This window comes from Limanda limanda, chromosome 6 (assembly GCF_963576545.1).
Source record: "Limanda limanda chromosome 6, fLimLim1.1, whole genome shotgun sequence".
In the NCBI taxonomy this organism is placed as follows: domain Eukaryota; kingdom Metazoa; phylum Chordata; class Actinopteri; order Pleuronectiformes; family Pleuronectidae; genus Limanda; species Limanda limanda.
The window spans coordinates 20,183,072-20,208,978 of NC_083641.1; the positions used below are offsets into that span (position 1 = coordinate 20,183,072).

The window sequence follows — 25,907 nt, forward strand, 5'->3', positions numbered from 1 at the left end:
GCTGTCCTCGCTCATCCCTAGTCAAGACCTTACAGAATGATAGAGAAACCTAGCAGTTCCCACGATGAACAAGCCCTTTGGGGACTGTAAAGAGAAAACAGCTTCAAAACACTGGAACCATCTACATTGGCCTGGAGCGCCAAGATGGTGTTAACGAGGTGGCAGGACAGACAGAGGACGAAGGGGAGTCCTAACGCTGCCTGGTGGAGCGGGCATTGATGATACGACCAGGAAGAAAGACAGGAATTCTTCAATCACAGCAACCACAATGTAGGTTGAAATGGGTTTGATTCACGTCTCCCTCATTGCATACATGCCAAGGTGTCATTGGGCAAGACGCTGAACCCGAAAGACGGCTGACAGCAGTGTATGAAGGATGTGTGATAGAGAAAGTGCTGCATGTGAAAGCCTTGTATGAATGTGTGTGTGGGAGTGGGTGGATGACAAAACTGTCCAGTGAAGCACTTGAGTGGTTAACAAGACAAGAAAAGTGCTATAGCGGTGTAGCGACTAATGGAGTAGGACGTGTTTCTCTGAGCCCTTGCAACAACTTTAAAAAAATCTATTTTAGGTACATCTTTTGCATCGATCTTCGGTGTGTGTTTTCCCCACCTTCACAATCTGAATTTAACGCCGTCTTTTTGCTGACCAAAATGCCTACAAAAGCCAAGCCACCTGTACAACTGCCGCGGCCTGCTTCGCACACCGCATCCCCGCCTCGTAGTGATCCACCCTCCTGCCTGGTCGAAGCTGCCGGTTGCGCTCCTCCACACGACTTTAAGGCCGAACTGCTCTCGTCACTCCGGGTTGAGATGGCGGCTATTTTCAGAGCTGAGCTTCAGGCTGCCTTGACCGAGAACTAGTCAAGCATCAAGACTGAGCTACAGGCAGTGAAGTCGGAGTTATCTAGCAGCATTACAAACATCCAGTCTGATGTGCGTACTCTGAAGAAAACCGTAGATGAAATCGCTTTCCTCTTGTACCGATGACATTGCTACCTTACAGGCTAAAGTGGAGCATCTGTCAACTGAACTGATAAGACTGGACAATAAATGCGAGGATTTGGAGGCGAGATCGCGGCGCAATAACATACGGTTAGTGGGAATTCCCGAAGATTTTTCCACCTCTGCTGCTACGGATATTTCCTCTCTGCTCAAGAAGGCTTTTAAGCTGGAGAAGGAGCCTCTCATGGACCGCGCACATCGTACTCTCCAGCCGAAGCCCGGAGAGCGCCCTCGCCAAAAAATCGCTCGTCTACACTATCATACAGACTGTGTGGACATATTGCGCCGAGCCAGGGCCAAGCAACGGATCAAGATTGGAGAGTTGAGTTTCTCCGTCTTTCCCGACCATACCCCGACTCGTGCCCGAGCCGCCTTTAATGATGTCCGACGCCAGCTCCGCAAAATACCGGGGATCCGCTATGGTCTGCTCTACCCGGCGCGCCTCCGGATCACTCACAACGGTGCGGAGAGGAGGTTTGATTCAGCAGGAGGCCAGCGCATTCATCAGGTCGCTCAACATGTAAGAGAACCGAGAAGTGTTACACACCGTTGAGGAAGCAGTGACAGTTAATATTGACATTTATTACTTTTTTCAGTTAATTTGTTTCCTCTTATTTTCATAAACACACAGTATGTGGTTTTCAATTTAACTTGGTCTTGATTGGTTGTACCTTTCTGTCAAATGTTGCTAGGCTTGCAGGAGCTCAACCCACAGCTTGTTAGTTATGCAAAAAGCCGTAAGTGTTCGTTTTAGGAATCTGACTTTGTGGAGATAGCACTGGGATCTCCATCGTTTGGGGATGGGGGGGTGGTTCAGTGTGTTGTTGTTTTTTTTCTTTTCTTCTTCCTTTCTTGGGGATCCGCATTCCGTCTATTTAATCTATTTCTATCTCTATCTCTCTGACATACGGCCACCAATACTAATACTTCTGTTGTCCCACTTACTGGGTCCTCTGTGAGATTCTTGAGCTGGAATATTAAAGGAATGGGAAGTCCAATAAAGAGATTAAGGATATTTGCTCATTTGAAACGTCTTAAAGCGGACTTAGTGTTTCTGCAGGAAACCCACATGAACTAAAGATCAGGTCAGACTTAAATGTCCCTGGGTTTCTGAGGTGTTTCACTCTAATTTCAACTCTAAGGCCAGGGGGGTTGCTATTTTAATTAGAAAGTCAATTCAGTTTTCAGCTTCTAAGGTGATATCAGACAAAAACGGCAGATACTTATTTGTTACAGGTACGCTATTCCATATTCCCATTTTATTAGTTAACATATATGCCCCCAATTTCGATGATCCACACTTTATGAAAAAGCTATTTGAACGTCTTCCCTCATTGAACAACAGCCTCCTTATAATTGGCGGGGACATGAACTGTGTAATTGATCCCAAACTAGACCGCTCCAACCCACGAACTCTGACCCCTTCTTCAATGTCGAGGTCACTTTCAGATTTTGTGTCCGAGAACGGTTGCACTGATCCTTGGAGATTTTATAACAGTCGTACCAAGGAATATTCCTTCTTTTCTCAGATGCATCAATCTTTCTCTCGGATTGATTATTATTTTATTGATGCTAAACTAATTCCCAAAGTACTGTCTGTTAATTATCATCCTATTGTCATTTCTGACCACGCCCCCTTTCTTTAGATATTCAGTTCTCTTCACAACCCCGGTACTCAACACCTTGGAGGTTCAATACATTACTTCTCTCAGATGATGAGTTCACCAAATTTATTACAACTAAAATTGATGATTATATCTCTCTAAATCAAAATGATATGGAACCAGTTTCATGTTCGCTGCTGTGGGAATCATTAAAAGCATACTTGCGGGGACAAATTATTTCCTACTCTGTCCACTTGAATAAATCCCGTAAAGCTAAATTGCAAGAACTCTCTATCAATATCACCAAATTGGACCAACAACTCGCTACTTGCCCCTCTCCCAGTTTAATTAAACAGCGTGTTGATTTACAGACTGAATTTGATCTCATCACCACTCGTGATGCAGAGCGACATCTTTTACGATCACGCTCCACATATTATGAACATGGTGACAAGGCAAGTCGGCTCCTGGCTCATCAACTACGTCGCCAGGCAGCCTCACATATGATCCCACAAATAAAAGATTCATCTGGCTCATTGCATAAGGATCCCGCCACCATTAATTCTGTCTTTCACTCATTCTTATCCTCTTATATAAGTCTGAATCTCCACCTGACACCACTAAATTAAATTAATTCCTACATAGCCTCAACTTTACTGTGATAAGCTCAGATGCTGCTAAAAAACTTGACTCACCATTAACAGTAGGGGAAATCACTCTCGCTGTGAGAAATATGCAGAATAACAAAGCTCCTGGCCCTGATGGATTTCCAGTGGAATTTTTTAAGAGATTTCAGGATAAATTGTCCCCTTTACTACATGCTGTTTATAAGGAATCACTGGAACATGGCACTCTACCTCCCACTATAAGGCAAGCCTCCATAAGTCTTCTCTTAAAAAAAAAATAAGGATCCGAAACTCTGCGGCTCATACATACCTCTTTCATTAATAAATGTAGATGTAAAGATCCTTGCTAAAGCTTTGGCCTATCGCCTGGAGAACATTGTACCAACTATTGTCTCACATGAGCAAACTGGATTTGTTAATGGGCGGCAGTTATTCTTTAACGTCCGCACACTCCTAAATATTATTTACTCTAAAACTGCCACAACAACACCTGAGGTAGTGATCTCGGTCGATGCTGAAAAAGCATTCAGTAGGGTTGAATGGGACTATTTATTTACTGTACTAAAGAAGTTTGGACTGGGTAATGGGTTAATTTCATGGATACGTCTCCTTTACACATCTCCACAAGCAAACATTTCCACTAATGGCATTCAGTCCAATTTTTTTACTCTAACCCGTGGCACCAGACAGGGGTGTCCCCTATCTCCTCTATTGTTCGCGCTAGCTATAGAGCCCCTGTCAGTCTTTCTGAGGTCCTCCTCCACTTTTACTGGGATCTCACGATTGGGCACAGAATTTAAGTTGTCACTTTATGCAGATGACTTATTGTTGTATGTCTCAGATCCTGTCCTTTCCATTCCCACAATTTTATCTGCTTTCCAGAGATTTGGATCATTCTTAGGCTATAAAGTGAATACTTCTAAAAGTGAATGCTATCCTGTCAATGCTTCAGCATCACAGCTCACACATTCAGATGTCCCTTTTAAAATGAGCCTTTCTGGCTTTAAGTACCTCGGGATCAGCGTAACCAGAATGTTAAACTCTCTTTTTCCTGCTAATTTCTCACCTTTAATGTCTAAAATGAAATCTGACCTCCAAAGATGGAAGAGCTTACCTCTCTCGTTAATTGGAAGAATTGACGCGGTTAAAATGAACATTTTGCCCAAATTTCTATTTTTGTTCCATTGTCTCCCACTTTTCCTGCCAAAGCAGTTTTTTAAAACAATTGATCAAACTATTTCTGACTTCTTATAGTGTGGAAAGGCTCCTAGGATACGCAAATCCACACTTCAGAGATGTAAATTCAATGGCGGATTGGCACTTCCAAATTTCCAACCGTATTATTGGGTGACACATATTCAAAAAATTGCATTTTGGTTCAAGTCAGTGAATCTGCCATGGTGTCACTTGAAGGCACAGTCATGTGTTTCATCCTCCTTACCTGCTCTAGTTACCTCTTCTATTCCATCCAACCTCTCTGGCTTTACAAATAATCAAGTGGTTCACTCCAAACTTAAAATTTGGTATCAGTTTAGGAAACACTTCAAATTTAAGTCAACATCTACTTTAGCTCCTTTACTGAACAATCATTTATTTTGACCTCCGCTTACAGATTCAACCTTTCTTGCATGGCATAATAAAGGCCTGAAATGTTTTGAAGATCTTTACAAGGATGGTATTTTTTGCAGCTTTACAGCTCTCTCAGGAGAATTTCATCTCCCACCTTCTCATCTCTTTCAATACTTTCAAATTAGACACTGCGCTAAAGCTTTGTTTCCAGTTTTTCCCTCCTCGCCGCCGACCTTACAGTGGGAGGTGCTTTTAAACCACGATCCACTTCAAAAATCACTCATCTCTAAAGTTTATAATGAACTTCTGTCTTTTGATTGCTCTCCAGTTACTAAAGTTAGGGCTGCCTGGGAAGATGAACTGGATCTAAACTTGGAGGATGACTGGTGGGACACTGCTTTTAAGAAAATTTACACTAGTTCATCCTGCGCTCGTCTCACACTTATACAGTTTAAAGTACTGTTTAGAGTCCACTTTTCTAAAGCTCGACTGTCGCAAATCTATCCCAGTATCACTGACAAATGCGACAAATGTCATGCATCATCCTGCAATTTAACCCATATGTTCTACTCTTGTCCACTACTCTCTCGCTTTTGGTTGAATTATTTTGACACCATGTCAAAAATACTTTCAGTGACTATAAAAGTCTCCCCCTCTGTTGCCATATTCGGGCTCCCAGAGGACCATAACCGGTTTACCTCTACTCAATTAGACATTTTAGCTTTTACTTCCTTACTGGCAAGACGCCACCTTCTTCTCCACTGGAAGTCGACTAAAGCTCCCTCTAGTACTCAGTGACTCGGTAGCTCTAACAAATGTTACAATAAGTGGCTTCCCTTTCTTACATTCTTCCACTCTCTCCAGTCCCTGCCCCCTGATTGACAGACCCCCCCCCCTCTCTCTTTTCTCTCTTTCGTCTTCCTTTTTATTTATTCATTTACTTATTCTTTTTTTTAATTTAAGATAATTTTCATTTATTTATACTGTGCAGCTTTAATACTTAATTATTACTTAATAGAATTTTCAGTTATTTATTTATCATTATTATTCTTATTTTCATTGAATTGTGTAATGTATTGTTTGCAGGACCACGTTCATGTGGTCCTTTAATTAAGAAAAACATCCAAGGAGGTAGACTGTATCTCTTAACCCATCGAAATGCAAATTGTTTTTTTTTGGTGTCAATATCTCTATATATTGTTAATTGTCGTAGAGAGATTATATGATACTCAATGTAAATTTGACATTGATTCTTGTTCTACTGTGCCTTACCTCCTAATAAAAATATTTTTAAAAAAAAGAAGAAAAGTGCTATATATGAATTGACTATTTACCAAATACAGATCATAGATATAAATGTATTCAGTGCTACAACGTAGCCCTAGTTATTGTTATTATTATTGTTTTATTACCTTTATATGTTTTTAGAGATCCACCACTGGTAAACATCTGTAATTGACTGCGTTTAAACAGATACAGCACAACGAAACAACTTCTCTCCACAATGTATTTATTATTTAACAATCCTGTGCAGATCCTCAGAGGTATCAGGTAAATGAGTTCTGTCTCCTACACATCAGTCATTGGGCTGGGTTTCTAAGAAGTGCAGTAATGCGATGAGAATAACCTCATGGGATTTTAGAGTACGTTCACATTGGCTATTGATTCTTCTCTCATGGTAGAAAGAAACACTATAAAGGTCAGTTCCCAGGTCAGAGTTGCCTCGGTGAAGAATAGGGAGACTCGTGATGGGTTGGATCACTTGTATCCTCTTCACTCTGCTGGCAGGGATAAAGTCAGAAAAACAAACATGCGAAGTGATCGGGCAAACAGGGTTCAAGGAGTTTTCTAAAGATGGTGATCTCATTATCGGAGGAGTTTTCGCTTTGTCTATTACACGCAAATTGATTGACAATGGCTACCACGCATTGCCGTATACATACTGCAAAAAGTAAGTGAATTTGCGGTAAAACCTGTGTATGTTATGTTATCGGGTCGTAACATGTTTTATGTGTGAAGGTGATCAGCTCTAATGTAATTTATCAATAACAAGCGAACACTGTGTGTAGGCTGGATGACAGGGAACTGAAGTTTGCCAGGATAGTAATGTTTACAGTGGAGGAGATCAACAGAGATACTAAGCTCCTTCCTGGATTGAGTCTGGGCTACAGGCTGTACAGTGGCTGTGGGGATGAGAACCTGCTTCGAGCAGCAGTGGAAGCCGTAAACGGAGAGGACTCAAAGGGCTGCGCTGATCAGATACAGGCTCTCCTGGGCCATTCCGACTCCGGAGTGAGTAAAGATATAAACATCATACTCAGCCCGCTATCCATTCCACAGGTGAGGAGACATGATTGGGAAATAACTGAGATTTATTCATGTTTCCATCTTTGAAGAATGGTTATTCTGCCCAGTTGTGGTTAACATGTTTTCTTTCTTTGAAGGTGAGCCATTTCTCCACTTGTGCTTGCTTGAGTGACAAAAGGAAGTTCCCCACATTCTTCAGAACTGTGCCCAGTGACCGCTTCCAAGTCATCGGTCTGGTGCAGCTCATGAAATACTTTGACTGGCGCTGGGTGGGGATTATTTATTCTCAGGGCTTGTACTCAGACGCAGGTACAACGGCATTTGCAAAGGAAGCAGAAAAAGAGGGCATATGTGTTGAATACCGGTTACCTCACTCAGCTACAAATGTAAAATTTCCTGCTCTTGTGGAGGCTCTGAGGAAATCCTCGTCCAAGGTGGTCCTCTTGTTTATGCCCTTACCCCCCACCAAATCGTTCTTTTCAGAAATAGAGAAGTATAACATTACTGGAAAGCAATGGGTAGGCAGTGAGGCTTGGATCACTGAAACAGACCTGGCTTCTGATGGGAGAAAGAGCCTTTTGCAGGGGACGATGGGTTTTGCTCTCCCTCAGGCCCCCATCCCAGGTCTTGGTGAATTCTTACTCAGCTTTAAGCCCTCTGACGAACCACAGAGTGCTATAGTTAAAGATTTCTGGGAGTCATTCTTTGACTGCAGCTTCTCTCTTTCAAATACTTCTGCTACTTGTACTGGCACAGAAGATCTCAGCACAGTCTCCAGTGACTACACAGACGTGACACATTTTAGGGCAGAGAATAATTTGTACAAAGCTGTCTACTTGGTGGCATATGCTATTCACGCACTACTGCAATGTCACAACGGCTCAAATCCAACCACTGGAAATTCCTGCGTGACTAAAGACCAAGTTCAGCCTAAATTAGTAAGTTCTGGTATATTTACTCAGGCATAAGATACTTATTAATTAATGCAAAAACTTAAACATTTGAGTATTAGCTACGAATCTTATTGGTTTCTCGCAAATATGCTGAAATGTCCTGATTGTCCTCTTACAGGTGTTGGAGCACATTAAGTACGTGAACTTCACCACACAGAGTGGGGCAAAAGTTTTCTTTGATGAAAATGGCGACTCAGTTGCCCAGTATGACTTAATTAACTGGCAAATAAAAGATGACGACTCTGTTGAGATCGTAAACATCGGTCGATTCGACACATCTCTCCCAGTTGGGGAGAAATTCAAACTGAAAGCCAACACCAGGATAGTTTGGGGAGGAAACAGTATGCAGGTGAAGTGACCATCTGTCTAATTAATTCTCCTGGCTGAATTACAGTGTTTTCCTACAGTGCATTTTGGTGCATTCATGAATTTTCACACATTGTGTTTTCTCTAATCAGGTGCCGAGGTCTGTTTGCAGAGAACCGTGTCTCCCAGGGACTCGAAAGGCGATAAACAAGCATAAACCTGTGTGCTGCTTCGACTGCTTTGTGTGCCCCGAGGGATCAATTAGTAATGAGACAAGTGAGACAGAAAATTAATTAATTCATGTTTGCAGTAGAAACAATAAAAAGGAAAGAAATGCATGATTTAAAATCTCTCTCTCTATCTCCACTCAGATTCTCCCGACTGTTTGATCTGTCCACCTGAACTTTGGCCGAATGAAAAGAAAGACCAGTGTCTCCCGAAGCCGACTGAGTACCTCTCCTACAAAGAGATCATGGGGGCACTTTTAACTGGATTTGGTTGTGTGGGCATATTTTTATCTCTACTGACATCAATCATTTTTCTGACTCATAAAGAGACTCCCATTGTTAAAGCCAACAACTCTGAGCTGAGCTTCCTGCTGCTCTTCTCCCTGACTCTGTGCTTCCTGTGCTCCCTCACCTTCATCGGCCGGCCCTCTGAGTGGTCCTGCATGCTGCGACACACTGCGTTTGGCATCACCTTCGTCCTCTGCATCTCTTGTGTCCTGGGGAAAACTATAGTGGTGTTAATGGCCTTCAGGGCGACACTTCCAGGCAGAAATATGATGAAATGGTTCGGTCCTTCACAGCAGAGGCTCAGTGTTCTGAGTTTCACCCTGGTTCAGGTTGTAATTTGTGTAGTTTGGCTCACAACCAACCCTCCATTCCCAAGGATGAACATGAAATACTATAAAGATAAGATCATCTTAGAGTGCGCTCTGGGGTCAGCTGTCGGGTTCTGGGCTGTGCTGGGTTACATCGGACTTCTTGCTCTCTTGTGTTTCATTCTTGCTTTTTTTGCCAGGAAGCTGCCAGACAGCTTTAATGAGGCCAAACTGATCACCTTCAGCATGTTGATATTCTGTGCAGTCTGGATCACATTCATCCCGGCATATGTCAGCTCTCCTGGGAAGTTCACTGTGGCTGTGGAGATATTTGCTATTCTGGCCTCCAGCTTTGCCTTGCTGATATGCATTTTTGTTCCAAAATGCTACATTATCCTATTCAGGCCAGAACAAAACTCAAAGAGACATTTGATGGGAAAAATAGCACCGAGGACACATTGAGCTGTAGTTTTAAAGGTGTCAAGTTAACTGCAAAAAAACTATTTTCACAGCTTGACAGATATTGTAGAAAATTATAAGTTGTGATGTGCTGAATAAAGTAAATGAACCGAATCAAGTCTTCCTCATTTCTATTCATCAACTCTACTGAGTGTAAGCATTGCCTGAGCTGTCGTCAGATTGATTTTGAATGTATAATTTAAATACATTAAACAGAAATATTTACGCCTATAATAGTTCATTCAATTTACTGCAGTGGAACAGACAAATAAAGAGTGTCAAGAAACAGGCTCCACTATAAGCCACTGCAACTGCACTCAGTGGAGCACATACCTCCTCCAAGGCCCAACAGTCAAAGGTAACACTCTCATAAATATCAGTTCCTTAATTATTTTCTGACAAATCAACGAATATGTTGAAAGATGCTCTGTGGTGCAGAGGTAACGCTTTTTTCTAAAAAGGTACTAACTAAGTTACCAACTAAAAAATCTTGCGCAAGTACACCAGGCTTATAATAAATATAAAATCTGAATTTGTAGTTTATATAGATTTCCCTTATGAAAGTAAGTGTGCTTTAATGAATGACATTGTATACCATGAGCAAAGGTCAATGCTATGAATTTTTTTTTAAACAGTGCATTATTTCAACATTTGCCTGTCAAGCTCATCCAAGATAATATGTTGGAATGGAGAGAGTGGCACCACTGTATTGCTTTCTTAGAGAAGTCTTTCTGCTGACACCAAAACACTGTGCTTCACATAAAGCATATCAGTTGTGTCATCGTGTGTCAAAGTCCCAAATATTTGTCCTCCCAAAATACTGGCAAACTCTTAGTTGTTATTAAACTTTCTCAGTATTCCATTAAAACACTCAACACTTTTATCCAAAGCGACTTACAATAAGTGGAATCAACTATGAGGGTATAAACACAGAACAGCAAGAATCATGTAAGTAAATTTACTTAACACCAGAAAGAATAAACTGGTCCTCAGTCACAGACTGTCGTTGCGTTTATCCTAAATATGAGAAGAGCCGGTTTAGTCTAATTCAAGTATTTATTAAGAAGCAATGAAAAGGTATGAACAGTAAAACAATGGGCACACACTGCCCCGGCACTCTAGCAGCCCCAGCAAGACGCACCAAACAGACGGCGTCTGCAATATTTTACAACAGTAGATAGAACAGGATTGGTCAATAACGAGGGGAAGTCTTTCTTAGTTCTGCATCGATAGTGCGCAGGCATAGCCTCTTGGCACTGGAATAAGGAAGTGACCAGGAGCAGCCCCCAATCTCACGCCTCCTCTGATAGTGGCTAGGCAAAATGTTAACTTCTTGAATGGCCTTGACACAGCTGACACATTGAAGGTCGAAGTTTGTTGTCCATATGAGTAAAGAATATTGTGTTCCTGCTTTATCAAAACAATGTCACTCTGTCCTTTTATCAAGACAGGTGTGAGATTGACCAGCGTTGTGACGCACACACATTTCTAGCTAATTTCAAGATTAAACACTAGGAAGGAAAAGGTTATTATTAATAATTTGTGTGAAGGCCTTATATCTGGCCCAAGCTGTTCATGCCTCCCTCCTGCTTTATTGTGTAGAGTTTCAGTTCCATAAACATTTTCAGACACACACCCACAGACCAGCTAAAATTTAAAATCCCAACAAGACTCATCCTATATAAATGTTCAATTTAAAAACTGTTATTACCGCTACTTCAAAAGTGAAAAGGACATTTGTGAAGTTTTACTCTGAAAACGTCACATCAGTTGTTTGCGTCGACACGGTAGGGCTCATCCAATCACTTGAATGAAGCGTCTGTCTCCCGCAGACATGAAACCAATGCGGACTAATAGGTTCGGTTGGAGCCCAATGTGTAAATGCCAAGACACAGGAGACACAGGTAGCTTTTAAATATAATTTGTATTTTTCCTTAACAAAAAAAACTGTATTACAAATCCTTCAACAAAAATAAATATTTCTCAGTTAATTTATATTTTCCACTCCAGTTATATAAGTTCAGTTCATCAACATGATATCAGTTCATGTAGATTATTTCAGGTCATGCTCATTAATTCAGTTCAATCACATGATTTCATTTCAGGCATATTAATTCAATTCATGCACATTAATTCAGTTCAGGCACATTATTCAATTCATGCACATTAGTTTAGTTCATGCTGTTATGTTCAGTTCATTAATATAACTTATGTTGATCCAAGGAACCTTGGAATGTTACCAAGGGAAAACCAAGAAAAAAGGGGTTAGGGTGAGTTTGCTCCTACCATGCGTAGAGGCAAAGAGGTTGGGTTCATATTAATCCATTTATGGTTAGCTCGCCATCACTGTCAGCTCTGACCAAAGGTGGGGGGAAAAAACTTGACCTTCAAAAAGTCATTGAAGAAAGAAGCATAATTCCAAAGAAGTCAGGATTATATCTACAACATACAAACCTTTGGCTGAGGCTATGAAATTAATTAATTAACAAAGAACACAACAATCAATCGAGATGCAAACAAATATATCCAGGTCTATTAAGGACAAGCCTTACAGGCTAAGTGCAAGTAAACATAAACACAAACATCACTAAATGATAAGTGATTCTCCAAAGGGTTTTGTGTTGCCGTTAGCATGAAGCTAACGGAAACTGACAGAGGCAACACTCACGGGTTAAACTTACACCACGCTATGCTAGCGGGAATCATCTACAATGCCAACACAGTGCAACTAACCGCTGATCAATCACAAGTTTACCGGAGATTGTAGATGCCGATGCTGCCGAAAGCTTTTCCACACTGCTCAGACGGGAAAGAGGAGGAGACCCGGATGTTTATAGCAAGAACGTTTTCTTATTGAACCACATTAATATTTCCATTGTCATTTTATTCCATCCATATTGGCTATATATCCAACAACACTTTAAAGAAACATTTTTATCTCATTATGATTGCAATAATACGTTTTTCATTAACCCCACCAACCCCAATCATATTCAGAATTGCGAAAGCTTGCTTCAGTCGCATGGTTTTTGGCAGTGGCAAAGACTTTGAGAGTTTGCTTGCTTCCCATACCTGGACACTGCACATTTGATGGCTTCTCCCTTGTCTACTTGATCCTTGAAACTTCTTTCGTGCTTTGTCTCAAAGTGGTGCCTGACACTGGACGTTCAGCACAGAACTTTTTTAAAACATAACATGCGCACAGCACGGTCCTTATGAAAAACCAAGCCATAGTCTTCTGCCCATGAGGGCTGAAATGCCAGTGTCTTTGTTTTTTTAGCTAGCGTGCATGCCATCACCAATACACCTGAAAGACTGCACTTCACGGATATTCATGTGGGGAAATGGGAGCAGCACTGGCTGGGAGACTTCTTGTTATTATCATTTAATGGCGATTGGCATCCAGCCTATGGCACATTACTGGCACTTAGTGGCTGGGAGGTGTTAACATCATCAAGATAAATAATACAGGCTGCGTGACGGCAAAACCTTTGAACATTTCTTTAATCAGAAATCGCCTGTGTGCCAATGATTATGGCGCTAATGGAAGGCCACGGTTAACAACCGTGGGGTCACCAAAAAATAATTTTTGGGTGTGTTCAGACCACATGGCGAAGACTGTAGCTCAGGCTTCTAAGTTCCCATCAGTGTTTCCCCTAGGTTTACAGCTTTGGGGGGGGGGGGGGGGGGGGGTGGCAGAGCATCGCGGGGGGGGGGGGGGGGGGATTATTTGGTTGGGCTTAAGTTGAGTGGTGCACAGTTCATTAAAGATGGCATGAATATTATGTTTTAACAGTTTAAGTCTCTATACTATGACTATATACGATTTTTCTGGAAGTCAAATCTGATAGATAGATAGATAGATAGATAGAGTACTTTATTCATCCCCGAAGGGAAATTAAGTTGTCATAGCAGCCGGTATAATTGAATACAATAAAATACAATACAATACAATACAATAGAATAAAATTAAAAATAAAAGGTAGAAAGAATAAAAAAACAGAAGCACAAGATAAAAATACAATAAAATAGGTAGATAAGGTGCATTGGCAAGATGATGGTAAAAGTACTGATGATATGATGGTAATGGTATTGTTAGACAGTATATAAGAATAGTACAGTATATATAGTATATAATATAACATAATATATATTTATATATGATAGTAATTATACCAATATAAAAGCAGTATATGGTAATAATGGCAGCAACAGTATATATAATAATAATAGTAAGGGTGATATAATAATAGTAATTATAACATGTACACATAAATAAATATGTGTATATAGACTTATGTAAACAAGAATATACAGAGAGTATGATATGATATATAGTAGAAGTATGAATATGAATATAAGTATTTGACTATACAATAGGTAATATAATATACTATGAGTCTAAGAATATGTATACAGAGTGTGCAAAAGACAATATTATTGTATAAAATGATATATAATATCAATATGGTTTATATGCACACATATCACATATGATGTGAAGTAAGTGTATAAGGAGCGGTTGTACAGGTACACAGTGCAAGGAGACAGGTTTAGTGCAGTTCTGTGATGGTGGCTCTGACAGAGGTAGAGGAGTTGTACAGTCTTATTCCGGTTGGGAGGAACGATTTCCTGTATCGTTCCTTAGAGCAGCAGGGTTGAATGAGTCTGTGGCTGAAGCTGCTCCTTAGCTTGTCCAGTGTTTTGTGGAGGGGGTGAGAGGGATTGTCCATGATTGCCAGCAGTTTTGCCAGCATCCTGTCCTCCACCACCTCCTCCAGGGTGACCAGCTTAGAGCCAACCACAGACTCTGCTTTCCTGATGAGTTTTTTCAGTCTGTTGGCGTCCTTTGCCTTGATGCCCGCACCCCAGGACACCACAGCAAAGAAGATGGTGCTCGCCACAACAGACTGATAGAACATCTGCAGCATCTTGTTGCAGACGTGGAAGGACCTGAGCCTCCTCAGGAAGTAAAGCCGGCTCAGGCCCTTCTTGTAGACGGCCTGTGTGTTGGTGGACCAGTCCAGTTTATTGTCCAGAGTGACACCCAGGTACTTGTATGCCGACACCACCTCCACATCCATCCCACCGATGCAGACAGGAGAGGGCAGGGGCTTGTTCCTCCTGAAGTCCACCACCATCTCCCTCGTCTTCGCCACGTTGAGCTGCATGCAGTTCTCCCCACACCACTTCACAAAGCGGTCAACCAGGTCCCTGTACTCAGCCTCCCCCCCGCCCTCAACACACCCCACAATGGCCGTGTCATCAGAGAACTTCTGTAGATGACACGACTCAGTGCAGTGCTGAAAGTCAGCAGTGTATGTGGTGAAGAGGAAGGGGGACAGTACAGTTCCCTGGGGGGCCCCGATGTTACTGATCAGACGACCAGACACACAGTTCTGTAATCTCACAAACTGCGGTCTGCCCGTCAGATAGTCATCGACCCAAGTGATGAGGGGAGCACTCACCTGCGTGCCCTCCAGTTTGGCCTTCAGCAGTCTGGGCTGGATGGTGTTGAAGGCGCTGGAGAAGTCGAAGAACATGATCCGGACTGAGGTGTTGGGTCTGTCCAGGGAGGAATAAGCCTTCTGCAGCAGGTAGATGATTGCATCATCAACCCCAACATGGGGCTGATATGCAAACTGCAGGGGGTCTTGTGATGGGAACACCAGCGGCCTGAGGTGTGCCAGGACCAGTCTCTCCATGACCTTCATGATGTGAGAGGTCAGTGCCACCGGCCTGTAGTCCTCCAGTGCAGCAGGACGTCCTTTTTTGGGCACTGGGACCAGGCAGGATGTTTTCCAGAGCACTGGCACTCTCTGAAGTTGTAGGCTCAGGTTGAAGAGGTGCTGGAGAACTCCACAAAGCTGGCTGGAGCATCCCTTCAGCACACGAGGGCTGATGCGGTCAGGTCCTGCAGCTTTCCTCTGTTTGAGCCTGTCCAGCTCTCTCCTCACCTGGCTGGCTGTGAAGTGGAGTCCAGACTCGGGGGTGGGGGGCTGTGGGTGATGTGAGGATGTCCTGGGGGTGGGAGGTGTGGGAAGGTCTGTGGTGAAGGCCAGCGGGGGGATGGGGGGAGGTGGTGACGGGGGTGGTGGGGGGTAGGGGGTGATGGGGGGAGGTGGGGGGTTGTTGTTCGGAGAAGCAGAGGAGGCAGTGAAGGGTCCGCTGGGGGGGGGGGGGTTGGAGTTGAACCTGTTGAAGAATGTGTTCAGCTCGTTCGCACGTCCCTCATCCCCCGCTGCTCCCCCACCTCTCCTCTGGAAGCCGGTGATCTCCTTCATCCCACTCCAGACGTCCCTGGTGTTATTGTCTTCCAGTTTGTGCTCCAGTTTTCTCCTGAAGTTGTCCTTGCTCTCCCTGATGCTGCGTTTGAGCTCCCTTTGTACTCGCTTGAGCTCTGCACTGTCCCGTGATCTAAAGGCCCTCTTCTTCTGGTTCAGAAGGGCCTTCAGGTCGCTGGTTACCCACGGCTTGTTATTTGGGTAACAGCGAACCTCTTTAGTGGGAATGGTGTTGTCAATGCAGAACCCAATGTACTCAGAGACACAGTCAGTCATGCCATCAATGTCCTCACCATGTGGCTCATACAGAGCAGCCCAGTCTGTGGCCTCCAGGGCTCCACGCAGTGTTTCCATGGCCTCAGGAGACCATTTCCTCACAGTCCTCACTGTGACTGGGTGCTGCTGAACCACAGGCTTGTAAGATGGTGAGAGCAGGACAAGGTTGTGGTCTGACCTGCCCAGTGGTGGCAGGGCAGTGCAGCTGTATGCATCCTTCACATTTGCATACAGCAGGTCCAAAGTCTTATTATCACGTGTGGCACATTTCACAAACTGGAAGAAGGTAGGGAGTGTGGATGAGAGGGAGGCATGATTGAAGTCACCTGTGATGAAGATGAAGGCCCTGGGGTGTTGTGTCTGTAATCCCGCAGTCACAGTGTGGATGACGTCACACGCTGCTTCCGCGTTCCCGGATGGAGGAATGTAAACAGTGATGGCGAAAACACTGGTAAACTCCCTCGGCAGATAATACGGACGAAGTCCGACGGCGACGAGCTCGATGTCCGGGCTGCAGACACGCTGTTTAACCGTGACGTGCCCGGGGTGACACCACCGGTTGTTTACGAGCACGGCGAGGCCCCCTCCTTTCTTCTTGCCGCTCGCGGTGGTGTCTCTGTCGGCTCGGACCGTCTGGAAGCCGGGGATGGTGACGTTGGAGTCCGGTATGTGCTCGTGCAGCCACGTTTCCGTGAGACACACAACACTGGACTCCCTGTACTCCCGCTGCGTCCTGATGAGCGCTTCCAGCTCGTCCACCTTATTCGCCAGGGATCTCACGTTACCAGTGATGACTGCAGGGATGAAGGGCTTAAACTTTCTCTTCTCCATCCTCAGTTTAAGTCCCGCTCTGCAGCCTCGCCATCTCCTCTTTAACTCCTCCGGGATGGTGGGTCTCTCTCCGGCCAAGAGGGCTGTGTGCCTCAGGGCCATCAGCTGGTCGCGGGTGTAAACAAAGCCGGCGTGTGTAGCCGGCATGCTCCCAGTGATCCGAAGAGACCGAAGTGCAGTTAAAAGTTGTAAAAAGTGTAAAAATCAGTAGTAAAAGCACCTCGTCCTTGTGCGGTACGACGATGCTTAGAGCAGTGCAAAAATAAATATAAAAAACAAACAGCAAACCTAATAAAAACACAATAAACCGACGGTAGAACCAGGAGCTGCTATAACAGGCTGCTGTTAGTACGGCGCCATCTAAGTCAAATAAGTCAAGTAAAGATATGATGAAACCACTGGCAGGGTTTCCCCCAGTGCTGTATAGGCCTGGCGGGCCGCCAGGCCTATACAGCACTGGGGAAAAAAAAATCCGTCACTCGCGCACATCAACAACACTTCACTTCCTCATTGAGCCCCGATCACAGACATGGCCCCGATCCCCAAGCAACCATCCTATTGGTCCAAACAGTCACATGTCCCACCCAGACGCCTTCACTGACCCTCGGACATCAGAACGCTCCTTCAACACAGTGTTTTACTGAACATACGTCGCCTTCACTGATCCTCAGACATCAGAACGCTCCTTCAACACAGTGTTTTACTGAACATAAGTCAAAACCGAACATAAACATAAACCTAGTCCGTTACACGATTAGGCTGCAGCTATTTGGTTTTATTTATTTAAAAATAGGGTACTTCTTATTTCATACATTTTCCACAAATATGAGGAGGACTCAAATAGCCCTACAAAGTTCTGTGTTTAATTTATTTCAAAGTAGGCCGACACTTGCCTGTGTATTTTGTTTGTTTGTTATTTTGTTGCTTGTCTGTTTGAGTAGCTGCCTGAAAGCAAAGAAGTAGTACGCTTATCTTTTATTGGTAACCAAACTGTTACGGTTCATTGTTTCTGAAATAAGAGGCCTGACTGCTATGTTCACAGCAAACTTGAATTTTTTTAATATTAAGTAGGGCTGCCACTAACGACTATTTTTCTATCGATTAATCTGACGACTATTTTATCGATTAATCTAAACGATTAATTTTCCTCCCAAAAAATCAAATTGACCATTTCAATTCAGTTAATTTTATTTTGATAACAACAAACTGTATGTCACCATATAATGCAGCACAAAACAAAATGTAAACAAAGGCTCAAATATTAAAGTGCAAAACTGTAGGTTTAAACTAGCAACTCCAACGTGATAAAAATAAATAAAAAAGAGGGCTTATAAGTTAAGTCAGCAGTGCAACTCAAAAAGATATCAAAGTTTCTATTTAACCCCTTATCAAAATAAAAAAGTTAGGTGTGCATATTAAACAAAGTGCAACATGTTTAGAGTATAAGACTCAACACCCCCCCCCCCCCCCCCCCCCCCGCGGGTGCCTTCTAGCAGCCCTACCACCAGGCTTAGCAAGTTTTCTGGGGGAAACCCTGCACTGGCATCAAGAAAATGAAATCAACCATCGCATATTCTTAGAAATATTTCTGTTGCAGTCGGCTCTCTATGCAAAACGACTCGGTTACTCTTGCAATGTCAATTCAACTTCCTTTTTCTTTTACTTTCATTCAACAATGGATTTCTGACCGGCGCTGACAGGCTATTCTGTGATGCTCAGACATCATGTGTTTGTCCAGTTTGTCCTTTCTGTAGGACTGGCAGGGAGATGAAAATAGATTAGACAGTGATAGAAGGAAGTGACGCAGCGGGGTTAATAATGGTTCAGGCTGAAATTGCGAGGCGAGGTGCGTTCAGGGTTAAATACAACAAGCGGAGAAAGCAGAATCGCGGGCTGACCGGCGCTGAGAAATGCGCGTGCCGTGAGAACAGCCAGGCGCCTGCGCGCTGGAGAATTGCGTGGTGCTTCGGCGTCCGGTGTAATACTTACCAAGATCAGTCTTGTACAACCAGGGGGAGTATTTCCCCTCCGACAGCCAAGCTGGGTCAGAACCTGTCATCCGGTGGTGACTGAGCAGATTCTTGTCTGGGGCAGGGCGTGCAACACGTGGGCTCTTCTTTGAACTCGGACCCGGAGCAGGAGAGCTCCTCCGGCTGCTACTCGCAGGAGAGTGGATGTTTCCATCATCCACCTGGGAGCGTTTAAAAAATGCGGATATTTTTGACTGCTTCTCAGGTGGTTCATGCGACATGTTTTCAGATGGATGCTCTCTGTCCGCTGGTGGGAGGATGCTCACCTGTGTGTGCGCGCACGTGTCAGTGTGTGCGGGCACGTGTCTGTGTGTGCGCGCATCTGGATGGAACTCCGCCGTGCGCGATACAGAGAGCAGAGGAGAAATCTAACCGCGCGACCATGTCGAGACAGAAATGCAACCTATAGACCTGTCTCATAGGAAATGTAACCTTAAAATGATTTATGTAGAGATCTGGCGCTATATTAAATAATAAAAAATAAAATAAATAATTAACTTGACCTTCCAGGGGGGGCGGGAGGTGCCGTTGGGGGGGCGCAGCGCCCCCCTAATAGAATGGTAGGGGAAACACTGCCCATGCAGGCCTCTCCATTGTCCTTTGTCTGGCTTCAATCCCAACACAAGTTAATTGGATTTCTGTGTCTTAAAGTTAATACACAATTTTTTAGAAGTTAATGGAGATTAATGTTGTTGAACTCAACATGTTTAATGAAAAGTGTGGCGGGTTTATGCAAACTGACTAATACTAAGTTTCTATTTTTCCCCCCGACTTGTCATCAGAGAATGATTTTATTTTCCATTATTAAATGTTCAAAGCCTGTCCCTTCTTCAACCAGTAAAACAAGAACATTTTATAGTACCACATGGGGAGTGACTGTGTAGTTTCCTGGGTCACTTTCTCTGCTGTCGGCTGATGAGTGACGATGACACTGCAGTTGTCCTGTGGGAAATCTTAATTGGGCATGGGACACAAGCTAAGGCTTGATCACCCTTTAGCTGGCCACCTTTGATGAGAGTGTTTAGTGATTAAAGGCCGAAACACCCACTGATTCGATGGCACACTACTGAGGATGTGTCCCAAAATTGACATCTTAACCCAGTCTAAGAAATAAACCTCCCTTGCCACTCTGTCAACATCACAGCAAATCTCATGTGAGTGCATACCATCTATTGGCACAATGGACAGTTTTAAGATTTCGTCCAGTGTTTTATGATTCTGATTATCTGGACTAGTCCAGTGACTGCTGTGAAAGGACAGCTGACAATATAGAAAAGTCTGTGTGACAGCTTGGAGAGACAGCTGACCGGAGGGAATAGACCCCACTGGGGCTGTCATGGGCTAGCTACCCATGTTGGCAGTCTCTGACGCTGCTTCAGTATGTTGGAGACACCCGCTAAGTGCTACTGAAAGTCAGCAAAGAAACATACCCCTAGAGCCTGCGAGAGCTGGGGCGCAAGATGGCTCAACAACTGATCACACGGCTACGGACCCAGGAACGGAAACGACTACGAGTAGGAACACAGCACATGAGACAACCATAACAGCAGCAGGACACACACTTCAGGTGTGCAGCTGTGGTTGGGAGAGAGTAACATCGGCAAGGGGGTTAAGAATCCATCAAGGGAGGAAAAGGTGCTTGGGAGAGCAGAGACAGGGACCACCACTGCAGCATGCACCAGACGGCTACTTGCAAAACTGCAGGATAACATCAAGTGGGCCTGGATGAAAATCAAGCCAAGCACATCTTGAAGCATCTCCATAGTCAAGGGACAGCTTAAAGATGTGAGGTTCTGCATTGGAGATGACCCGATACCAACGGTGTCTGAGCAACCCGTCAAGAGCCTGGGTAGATGGTACAACGAAAGCCTCCGGGATAAAGATCAAGTGCAGCAAGTAAGGCAGGACATCGCCGACGGTCTTGAGAACATCAACAAGACCCTACTGCCTGGGTAGCCACTCTGTCAACATCACGGCAAATCTCATGTGAGTGCATACCATCTATTGGCACAATGGACAGTTTTAACATTTCGTCCAGTGTTTTATGATTCTACCCAGATAACTTTTGTCCTGGGGTGAAAACCCAGCTGAGCCAAGGAGGATTTTGAATGTGACGAGGAAATCTACAGCTTGTGTTGTCAGTTTGAGTTTCACATGAGTAACTTGACATAATCATGCAAATCTGTGTTTTATTTGTCAAACATGAATGTTTGTTTTCATCAGAGAAAAACCCTGAAGACAAACCAACTCACTCTGAGCTCCAACAAGAGAGGAAACATGAAATTGTACCCAAAAGACAGCTAACGGCAGTGTATGAAGGATATGTGATAGAGAAAGTGCTGCATGTGGAAGCCTTGTATGAATGTGTGTGTGTGTAAGCGGGTGGATGACAAAACTGTACAGTGAAGTGCTTTGAGTGGTTAACAAGACAAGAAAAGTGGTATTTATGAATGCAGACTATTTTCCAAATACAGACCATGAATATAAATCTGACCACACACAGTGCGCAAAACGCATGTAATGCGGAGCCCTGTACCAGGTCGCCGATCACTCACTCTACCAACAGCAACAGGTTTATTTTTATTGTTTTTATTACCTTTATAGCTTTTTAGAGATCAAACACTGGCAAACATCTGTAATTGACTGCAACGTTAAAACAGATACAGCACAACGAATCAACTTCTCTCCACAATGTATTTATTATTTTTCAATCCTGTGAAAAATATCGTCAGAGGTAACAGGTAAATCAGTTCTGTCTCCTACACGTCAGTCATTGGGCTGGGTTTCTTAGAAGTGCAGTAATGCATTGGGAATGATCTCAAGGGAATTGGGAGTACGTTCACATTGGCTGTTGATTCTTCTCTCATGATACAAAGAAACACTATAAAGGTCAGTTCACAGGTCAGAGTTGCCTCGGTGAAGAATAGGGAGACTCGTGATGGGTTTGATCACTTGTATCCTCTTCACTCTGCTGGCAGGGATAAAGTCAGAAAAACAAATATGCAAAGTCATTGGGCAAACAGGGTTCAAGGAGTTTTCTAAAGATGGTGATCTCATTATCGGAGGAGTTTTCGTAATGTCTCGTACACGCAAATTGATTGACAATGGCTACCACGCATTGCCGTATACATACTGCAAAAAGTAAGTGAATGTGCTGTAAAACCTGTGTATTATGTTATCGGGTCGTAACATGTTTTATATGTGAATGTGATCAGCTTTTATTTCATTTATTAATAACAAGCGAACACTGTGTGTAGGCTGAATGACAGGGAACTGAAGTTTGCCAGGATAGTGATGTTTACAGTGGAGGAGATCAACAGAGATACTAAGCTCCTTCCTGGATTGAGTCTGGGTTACAGGCTGTACAATGGCTGTGGGGAAGAGAACCTGATTCGAGCAGCAGTGGAAGCTGTAAACGGAGAGGACTCAAAGGGCTGCACTGATCAGATACAGGCTCTCCTGGGCCATTCCTCCTCCGGAGTGAGTAAAGCTATAAACATCATACTCAGCCCGCTATCCATTCCACAGGTGAGGAGACATGATTAGGAAATAACTGGGATTTATTCATGTTTCCATCTTTGAAGTACTTTTATTCTGCCTTGTTGTGGTTAACATGTTTTCTTTCTTTGAAGGTGAGCCATCTCTCCACTTGTGCTTGCTTGAGTGACAAAAGGCAGTTCCCCACATTCTTCAGAACTGTGCCCAGTGACCGCTTCCAAGTCATCGGTCTGGTGCAGCTCATGAAATACTTTGACTGGCGCTGGGTGGGGATTATTTATTCTAAGGACTTGTACTCAGATGAAGGTACAACGGCATTTGCAAAGGAAGCAGAAAAAGAGGGCATATGTGTTGAATACCGGATACCTTACTCAGATACAAATGTAAAATTTCCTGCTATTGTGGAGGCTCTGAGGAATTCCTCGTCCAAGGTGGTCCTCTTGTTTTTGCCCTTAGCCGCCACCAAATCGTTCATGTCAGAAATAGAGAAGTATAACATTACTGGAAAGCAATGGGTTGGCAGTGAGGCTTGGATCACTCAAACAGACCTGGCTTCTGATGGGAGAAAGAGCCTTTTGCAGGGGACGATGGGCTTCGCTCTCCCTGAGGCCTCAATACCAGGTCTTGGTGAATTCTTACTAAGCTTTAGGCCCTCTGACGAACCACAGAGTGCTATAGTTAAAGATTTCTGGGAGTCGTTCTTTGACTGCAGCTTCTCTCCTTCAAATACTTCTGCTACGTGTACTGGCACAGAAGATCTCAGCACAGTCTCCAGTGACTACACAGACGTGACACATTTCAGGCCAGAAAATAATGTGTACAAAGCTGTGTACTTGGTGGCATATGCTATTCACGCACTACTGCAATGTCACAACGGCTCAAATCCAACCACTGGAAAGTCCTGCGTGACTAAAGACCAAGTTCAGCCAAAATTAGTAAGATCTGGTATATTTACTCAGGCATAAGATAGTTAATTTTAATATTTTCCTTACCTTGATGTTAACGCAAAAACTTTAACATTTGAATATTAGCTACAAATCTTATTGGTTTCTTGCAAATATGCTAAAAATGTCCTGATTGTCCTCTTACAGGTGCTGGAGCACATTAAGTATGTGAACTTCACAACACAGAGTGGGGCCAAGGTTTTCTTTGATGAAAACGGAGACTCAGTTGCCCAGTACGACTTGGTTAACTGGCAAATAAAAGATGACGGCTCTGTTGAGATCGTAAACATCGGTCAATTTGACACGTCTCTTCCAGAGGGGGAGAAATTCAAAGTAAAAGACAACACCAGGATAGTTTGGGGAGGAAACAGTATGCAGGTGAAGTGACCATCTGTCTCATTAATTCTCCCAGCTGAATTAAATTGTTTTCCTACAGTGCATTTAGGTGCATTTATGAATTTTCACAAGTTGTGTTTTCTCTTATCAGGTGCCGAGATCTGTTTGCAGAGAACCCTGTCTCCCAGGGACTCGAAAGGCGATAAACAAGCATAAACCTGTGTGCTGCTTCGACTGCTTTGAGTGCCCCGAGGGAACGATCAGTAATGAGACAAGTGAGACAGAAATAAAATTCATTCATGTTTGCAGTAGAAACAATAAAAAGGAAAGAAATGCATGATTTAAAATCTCTCTCTCTATCTCCACTGTTAGATTCTCCCGACTGTTTGATCTGTCCACCTGAACTTTGGCCGAATGAAAAGAAAGACCAGTGTCTCCCGAAGCCGACTGAGTACCTCTCCTACAAAGAGATCATGGGGGCACTTTTAACTGGATTTGGTTGTGTTGGCATATTTTTATCTATACTGACATCAATCATTTTTCTGACTCATAAAGAGACTCCCATTGTTAAAGCCAACAACTCTGAGCTGAGCTTCCTGCTGCTCTTCTCCCTGACTCTGTGCTTCCTGTGCTCCCTCACCTTCATCGGTCGGCCCTCTGAGTGGTCCTGCATGCTGCGACACACTGCGTTCGGCATCACCTTCGTGCTCTGCATCTCTTGTGTCCTGGGGAAAACTATAGTGGTGTTAATGGCCTTCAGGGCGACACTTCCAGGCAGAAATATGATGAAATGGTTCGGTCCTTCACAGCAGAGGCTCAGTGTTCTGAGTTTCACCCTGGTTCAGGTTGTAATTTGTGTACTTTGGCTCACAATCAACCCTCCATTCCCAAGGATGAACATGAAATACTATAAAGATAAGATCATCTTAGAGTGCGCTCTGGGGTCAGCTGTCGGGTTCTGGGCTGTGCTGGGTTACATCGGACTTCTTGCTCTCTTGTGTTTCATTCTTGCTTTTTTTGCCAGGAAGCTGCCAGACAGCTTTAATGAGGCCAAACTGATCACCTTCAGCATGTTGATATTCTGTGCAGTCTGGATCACATTCATCCCGGCATATGTCAGCTCTCCTGGGAAGTTCACTGTCGCTGTGGAGATATTTGCTATTCTGGCCTCCAGCTTTGGCTTGCTGATATGCATTTTTGTTCCAAAATGCTACATTATCCTATTCAGGCCAGAACAAAACTCAAAGAGACATTTGATGGGGAAAATACCACCAAGGACACTTTGAGCTGTAGTTTTAAAGGTGTCGCGTTAACTGCAAATAAACTATTTTCACAGCTTGACAGATATTGTAGTAAATTATAAGCTGTGATGTGCTTAACCGAATCAAGTCCTCTTTATTTTTACTCATCAACTCCACTGAGTGTAAGCAGTGTCAGAGATGTCATTCAATTGATTTTGAAAGTAGAATTTAAACACATTCAACAGAAATATTTACACATAATAGTTAATTCAATTTACTGCAGTAGAACAGACAATTTAAAAGTGTCCAGAAACAGGCTCCACTATAAGCCACTACAACTGCACTCAGTAGAGCACATACCTCCTCCAAGGCCCAACAGTCAAAGGTAACACTCTCATAAACATCAGTCCCTTAGACTTGCTTGGTTTTTGTTATTAAGAGCAATTAATTGTTATCTGACAAATCAACGAAAATGTTGAAAGATACTCTGTCTCCTAATGAGAAAGAAAGTAAGAGAAAATTCCTGGATATGTTCCCTGATCCGGATCTGTACTCAAATGTATTGGGTTCTTTCTCTTACAAGTTTCATAATAACAAAAAATAACAGAATTACAAACTCAATACTGTTTCTATATATATATGTTATTAGTCATTACAGAAGCACCCCTTGATTATACCTTGGACTTGTTAACATTGTTTAAAAATCTTTCAGAATTTTATTTTTAATGTTGTATCCAAGAAAACAGGGTGAGGTGATTTATAAGTGGAATCCCAGAGTTATGGCCCTTTACAGCTGTTTTATTAAAAACACATTTA

At 43.3% G+C, this 25,907-nt stretch overlaps 2 protein-coding genes across 2 annotated transcripts; both read left to right on the top strand.

Annotated features, from left to right (window-relative positions):
* The first annotated feature begins 653 nt into the window (after positions 1 to 653).
* Positions 654 to 9,654, top strand: LOC133002917 (extracellular calcium-sensing receptor-like). The gene is made up of 7 exons (XM_061072506.1): positions 654 to 806; positions 1,006 to 1,478; positions 6,873 to 7,143; positions 7,248 to 8,033; positions 8,182 to 8,412; positions 8,522 to 8,645; positions 8,741 to 9,654. Exons 1-7 carry the CDS (start codon positions 654 to 656, stop codon positions 9,652 to 9,654), a joined length of 2,952 nt encoding a protein of 983 aa, XP_060928489.1.
* Positions 9,655 to 22,148: 12,494 nt separating this feature from the next.
* Positions 22,149 to 25,136, top strand: LOC133002918 (extracellular calcium-sensing receptor-like). The gene is made up of 6 exons (XM_061072508.1): positions 22,149 to 22,213; positions 22,330 to 22,600; positions 22,705 to 23,490; positions 23,662 to 23,892; positions 24,002 to 24,125; positions 24,223 to 25,136. The coding sequence occupies exons 1-6, from the start codon at positions 22,149 to 22,151 to the stop codon at positions 25,134 to 25,136; spliced, it is 2,391 nt and encodes a 796-aa protein (XP_060928491.1).
* Positions 25,137 to 25,907: the final 771 nt, after the last annotated feature.